This window comes from Lycium barbarum, chromosome 9 (genome assembly GCF_019175385.1).
Source record: "Lycium barbarum isolate Lr01 chromosome 9, ASM1917538v2, whole genome shotgun sequence".
Lineage (NCBI taxonomy): Eukaryota > Viridiplantae > Streptophyta > Magnoliopsida > Solanales > Solanaceae > Lycium > Lycium barbarum.
Window position 1 is genome coordinate 14,399,814 of NC_083345.1, and position 6,905 is coordinate 14,406,718.

A 6,905-nucleotide genomic window follows, 5' to 3' on the forward strand; every position below is an offset into this window, starting at 1 on the left:
GTTAGTGCCGAGGAACGTACGGCCCGATCCATAAATATAATATGTTAGTGCCGAGGAACGTGCGGCCCGATCCATAAATACGATATGTTAGTGCCGAGGAACGTACGGCCCGATCTATAAATATGACATGTTAGTACCAAAGAACGTATGGCCCAAGCCATAAATATGATATATACATATACATACTGTAAATAGCATGCATAAGAGCTCATATGGAAGCTACAACTTTATCGGAGTGACGTGAGGTCGGTAACCTCCGATTTATATTATGGAATACGTGTCGAATCCAAAGAAATAACTTAACGATGATGAACATAATAATATACCAAGAATCAATCAAATAACTAAGACATTAAGAGTTGATCTACATGACATAGGAATGGAGTGATTTTATTATGGAACGCTCATATTCATACTCTAGTTGGATTTGTGCCAAGGAAAGAGAGAGAAACGAACACCTTACATACCTTATCCATCAAGCCACCACTTAAAGTATCCGTTATTTTGGTGTTTTCCCTTCACCCAAACCTATATATCGAGAAATACATCTTTAATCATACTTTCATCATATTTCCATCAACTTATAAGCACTAATTGTTGAAGACTAATTTGGGTTACGAACATTTGGGCAGCATTTCCCCTATATTCTTTACCTCCTCCTAATACCAAAACAACTCCCAAATAATGCCAACAACATCAACAACAATATCATCAAGATTCTACAAGATAAATATGCACAACTCCATCCAAACTTTCTTCAAACCTCAATCCATAAGCCAACAACATCAACACAACAAACTATAACTTTTATTCTTGTAATAAAGAGAGAGATTCAATGATTCATAACTTATCTTTACTAAAGTAGCAAGATCTTCAATATTTAATCTGTACCCAATCCCTTTCCAATGCAAAACAAAATTATAATTGCGACTACACGTTACCGGGACCGCGACTAGTACTCCATTACTTGAAATTATTCGAAATCCTCACTTTTATGATGTACATATGCTCTCTTATGCTTGCTGAATTTTCTGGAATATTTGGAAAATTATTATGACAAAAAATAAGGGTTTTAACCCTTATACAGTGTGTTAAAGTCGATGGCACTGTAGCAGCACGTTTCTGCTTTGTCAGCCTAACTTGTAACGTCCATAATTCTTTACCTCAATGTTGTATCGATGAGCGGTTTGTTGCTTTGAAAACTAGACTCGACGAACTTCACTTTAGGATTTTGAGACACCTTAAAACTCCTAATATACTAAGAGATATACCCTTCCAAATTTAACTAAAAATCTGCCCAAAATTTCGTCAATTTTTTCTTCTAAATTTTTCGACAAATTTATTTTCTTCGATTTGCTTGGTCCCGAAACCTTTAGGCACTTGCTTAACACTTGTTAAGAGTATTCGTTAACCTTATAAGGGCTCCATGACCTCTCCAAGCTTACTTTAGTTTTCTTACGACGCAAACGACATGAAATGTTTTGGAGGTGTAACATTAATGGAACTCCCAAAAACATGAACATGGAAAATAAGTGGCACTTGCTGCCCATGGTTTTCATAAGTCATAACTTGCATGTACATGAATATAATTCATAGTATTCTTGCATGAAAACTTGTAAAACATCTAGAGTAGTTGTGAAAATAATATAATAATTCATAAACTTGCATGTAAAAACCCAAGGAGTGCAAAGTATGGGTTTTCATGGATTACAGACAGATTCTCAATAATCATAATGAAATATCAAGAACTTAATGAAGAATCAATAATAATTCAATACATAATATAATCATGGGACATGTACCTAGGGTTATCATGAACATGGTTAAAAACCCTAGTTTTCGTAAAGCTTCATACTTTTATGGAAGAAGAGGCGTGGGGAAGAACAATGATGTTCCCACACGTAGATAGTAATCCTACATACCTCAATCGCTCCAAAAACTTGAGAAAAGTCTGAATCTTGAAGAAGAATTCCAAAAGCTTGAATTTGAAACCTTAAGAAGAGTTTTCACCATTTTTCGTAGCTACTGTTCATAGGTCAAACCACAATGCTCCAGACCTCCAAATCGATCTTCACCGTTCATATTTCAGAACTATATGTTGTGACCACTCAGTTAAAATTTGGGCTTGATCCAATGGTTAGATTATCTGGAAACACCAATTTAATATGGCTGGTCGGAATGAAAGTCAACATAAAGATACTAGGGTTTTCTCTAACTCTTTACAACTCTTGATTTTTATAGGGTAACGAGATGGATGGATTTATTCTAGTGTTCAGAAACGATGTAGCCTTGTAGAATTCAAAGTTTCTTGATTGAAAGATTTACCTTAGAGGAAACTTCAAGAAACAAGATCGTCAAACTAAACTCTTGAAGGTTTCTGATATACGAAATTAGCACTTCAGTCAAAAAGTTAGTTGATTAGCTTTTCATTCACAAAGTTAGTAAGTTAGTTAGGAAAATTCCAAGTCAGCAGTCAGTTAGAAAGTTAGTTAGAGGTTAGCTGTCCATTAGTTGGCAACAGTTATGCAACTTGACTGAATTGTAATGTATGTATACATTGTAATCATTTCTACAAATATCATCTATTGAAATATACATTTACAGTTTCTATACAATTCTATCTCATCTTCTTCTCCCATCCATACACTATAGCTAAGAAACTCGAGCTTCCTCTGTTGAGCTCCTGCTTGGCCTTGAATTGTTCGAGTCATCCTTAGATTCCTACAATTATCCTAACATTGGTATCAGAGCTGACTGATTCTCGGCATCAATGGCGAAAAGGACACTATCTAATGGTGATCCTAGCAATGAAAATACGACAGAAGGGGTTGATCTGCGTGAGTTCATGCAGAAGGTGGTTACAGAACTTGGAATTCTCACTGGAGAAGGTTCCAATTTGAAGAAATTGGATCAAACTGTTATGGGATTGAAGGAACAATTGGAAGGAAATTGAAAGGATAAACCTCCTATAGAAATTGGAGCTGGTACCTCTTAAGAAAGGTTTTAGGCAGTCAACTGATGAAGAAACCAGAGATAGGAACACTATGACCTATCATAATAATCAAGGTATATCTCGATGTTCTAAGTTGGAATTCCCAAAGTTTTCTGGAGAGGACTTAAAATCTTGGTTATTTAGGGTTGAACTATTTTTTGAATTTGACAATGTTGCTATAGATAATAAAATGGGGTTAACAGCAATACATTTAGAAGGGGAAGTTATTCAATGACATCAATATTTCATGAGATATAGGCAATATACCTCTCCATCTACTTGGAGTGAGTACATCATGGCCTTAGTTGAAAGATTTGGAGCTGATTATGATGATCCAATGGAGGAGATCAAGAAGATTAAATAAACAGGATCTGTAAAAGATTATCAGTCTGCTTTTGAGAGTAAACTGACTAGGGCGAATCTTTCTCAAGAAAATGCGATTAGTTGTTTTCTTGGGGGGCTTAAAAATGCGTTAAACTTGGCTGTGATGTTGACAAATCATACTACACTGTGTCAGCTGTATAGGATTTCTAAAATGCAGGAAGCTTATTTAGCTGCTCAAGCTAAAGTTGTGAAACAGTTGTTTTTCCTAATAGTCAAAATGCATCTTTTAAGAGACCTGGTGAACAAAGGTTTCAGAATAAACCTTTACTTCTAACACCAAATGTTGAAACTCCTGTAACTGAGAACTCTAATGTCAAAAAAGGGTTCACCAGAAGGAGATTAAGCTGGGAAGAAATGAATGAGAAAAGGTCCAGAGGGCTATGTTTCTTCTGTAATGAGAAGTATACCTTAGGTCATAAATGTAAAAATCAGAAACAACTCTATCTGTTAGAAGTGGAAGAATTGGAGGGGCAAGAACTGGGTGATGAAAACAGTATGGAAGTTCAAGAAATGGTGTTACACCAGCCTATGGAACAAATGGAAATATCAATCCATGCTCTTAATGGGTCCTTGGGTTATAGAACATTAAGAGTAACTGGTTACCACTCAAAGAGGCCTTTACACATATTAGTGGACACTGAAAGCTCTCATAATTTCATTAATCCTAAAGTAGTGAAACAATTGAGGTGTCCAACTAGACCAACAACACCACAACTAGTGGCTGCAGCTAATGGGAATGGTATGAAGGTGGATCAAATATGCAAAATCTCTTGGTTGTTGCAGGGAGTAAAATTCACTACTGAATTCCTACTACTGCCACTTGGCTCTTGTGGGGTGGTGTTAGGGGTTCAATGGTTACTCACATTAGGAGATATCAAGATGAATTTTAACAAGCTCGATATAGAATTCTGGCACAAGGGAAAGAAGCATCTCTTAAGGGGTTCTGGCAAACAAATTGCACCAACAGGAGTTGTTAAGATGGACAAGTTCTCTGGTAAGGAATCACAACTTTGTATGATTCAAGTTGTGCCTGCTATGTGCTAGGCATTGAATTGTCATAAACTAGAGAGTCAAGAAAAACGAGTAGAGGAGTCTATATTAACTGAACTGCTATGTGAGTTTAAGGAATTGTTTTAAGAACCTACTCAGTTACCACCATCTAGGGGTGTGTTTGATCACACTATTGTACTACAGTCTAGTACTGAACCTATCAATAAGAGACCTTATAGATACCTCTCTGTGAAAAAAGATATCATAGAGAATCTAGTTCAACAAATGCTTGGTCAAGGAATTGTGCAACCTAGTAGTAGTCCTTTTGCATCACCTGTGGTGTTAGTGGGCAAAAAGGATGGTTCTTGGAGACTTTGCGTTGATTATAGAGATTTGAATAAGCACACTGTCAAGAACAAGTTTCCTATACCCATTGTGGAGGATCTGTTGGATGAACTAGGAGGATCAAAAATATTTTCTAAAATAGACCTCAGATCTGGTTATCACCAGTTGAGGATGACAATTGATGATGTGCCAAACACTACATTTATAACCCATTCTGGCCATTTTGAATACTTAGTGATGCCTTTTGGGTTGTCAAATGTCCTGCCACTTTTCAAGGACAGATGAACACAATATTCAAGTCATTTCTCCGGAAATATGTGCTAGTATTCTTTGATGATATATTGATCTACAGTAAAAACCTTGAAGATCATGTATCCCATTTGAGAACTTTTTTTATTGAAATGAAGAAGCACCAGCTATTTGCCAAGCAAAGAAAATGTTTTTTTGGAGTGCCAAGAATTGAATATTTGAGGCATTTCATCACTGCTGATGGAGTATCAACTGATCCTCAGAAAATTACAGCTGTAAGGAATTGGCCTAAACCTACTACTCTCAAACAGTTGAGGGGATTTCTAGGTCTGACTGGTTACTACAGAAGGTTTTAGGATCATTAGTAAGCCACTCACTAATATCTTGAAGAAGGAAAACTTCAAATGGAATGATGTAGCAACTACTTCTTTAGAACAGTTGAAAGATGCACTCACACAGGCTCCTGTATTAGCTTTACCAGATGCAAACAAAACATTCATTGTGGAGACAGATGCTAGTGGCTATGGCATTGGAGCTGTTCTTATGCAATAGGGACATCCTATAGCATCCATAGTAAGTCACTATCTCCAAGACATGCTGCTATGTCAGTCTATGATAGGGAATTGCTAGCTCTTATTCATGCAGTCACAAAATAGTCTCAATACTTACTTAGTCAAAGGTTTATTATAAGAACTAATCAGAAGGCCTTGAAGTTCTTAATAGAACAGACGATTCACACAAATTCTCAACTTATGTGGTTGACCAAACTTATGCCATTTGATTACACTATAGAGCACAAAAAAGGTGCTGACAACAAGGCAGTTGATGCACTTTCTAGAGTATCAGGGGCTGAACTCTTAGCATTGGTGATTTTTACCACCATTACTTAACTCTTACAAGCCATTACTAAGAGTTGGGAGTCGGATGCAGCTATGCAAGCATTGATTTCCCAGTTACAGACACAACCAACAAGCACATCACAATTTACATGGTCTAATAACTAGTTGAGGAGGAAAGGAAGATTGGTGGTTGGAAATATTCCTCAGTTAAGACTTAATATTATTTCCTTTGGAACTCTTCTCCAGGTGGTGGTCATTCAGGTGTGGATGCTACATTGAAAAGGTTTCTCACAAATTTCTACTAGAAGAGTATCAAGATTGATGTGAAGAAATTTGTGCAGTCATATGATACTTGTCAAAAGAACAAGGCTGATCTAGCTGCATACCCTGGGTTGTTACAACCTTTGCCAATACCAAATGTAGTTTGGTCCCAAATCAGTATGGATTTCATTGATGGCCTCCTAAAATCCAATGGTTATGAGGTGATACTGGTGGTTATAGATCGATTGAGCAAGTATGCTAATTTCATTCCATTAAAACACCCCTATACTGCCCCATTAGTAGCCAAAGCTTTCCTTAATGAGATGGTCAAATTGCATGGTCTTCCTGATAATATCACCAGTGATAGGGATGCTGTTTTCTTAAGCACTTTTTGGCAAGAATTGTTTTCATTACAAGGAGTACAACTCAACACTTCTTCAGCTTATCATCCCCGGTCTGATGGTCAAACTGAGGTTGTGAATAGGTGCTTAGAGACATACTTAAGGTGTTCTTGTTCAGATCATGCCTCTGATTGGTCTGGTTGCTTACCAATGGCTGAATATTGATACAACATCTCATATCACAGATCCATTCAAACCACTCCTTATGAGGCCCTCTATGGAAGACCACCTCTGTAACACCCCGTATCTTGGAACTAAGTTTAGACTCATATCATTAGAGTTTTAGTGGAAAAACTGAAGGTTTGAACGTTTTGCGAAAATGGTTGATAGGCCTACTTCGGGCAGCGATAACTCCTTGATTAGTTGGGAATTTGGGAAAGTACCCTAATGAAAGTTGTAGTATGTAGAAATACCTTTCTAACTATATAAGTTAAAGGCCAATCA

The 6,905-nt window shown here is 36.9% G+C and overlaps 1 protein-coding gene across 1 annotated transcript; it reads left to right on the plus strand.

The window, feature by feature from the left end:
* Positions 1–5,112: 5,112 nt before the first annotated feature.
* On the plus strand, positions 5,113–5,512 carry LOC132611677 (uncharacterized mitochondrial protein AtMg00860-like). Its single transcript, XM_060326070.1, has 2 exons — positions 5,113–5,296; positions 5,379–5,512. The coding sequence occupies exons 1-2, from the start codon at positions 5,113–5,115 to the stop codon at positions 5,510–5,512; spliced, it is 318 nt and encodes a 105-aa protein (XP_060182053.1).
* Positions 5,513–6,905: the final 1,393 nt, after the last annotated feature.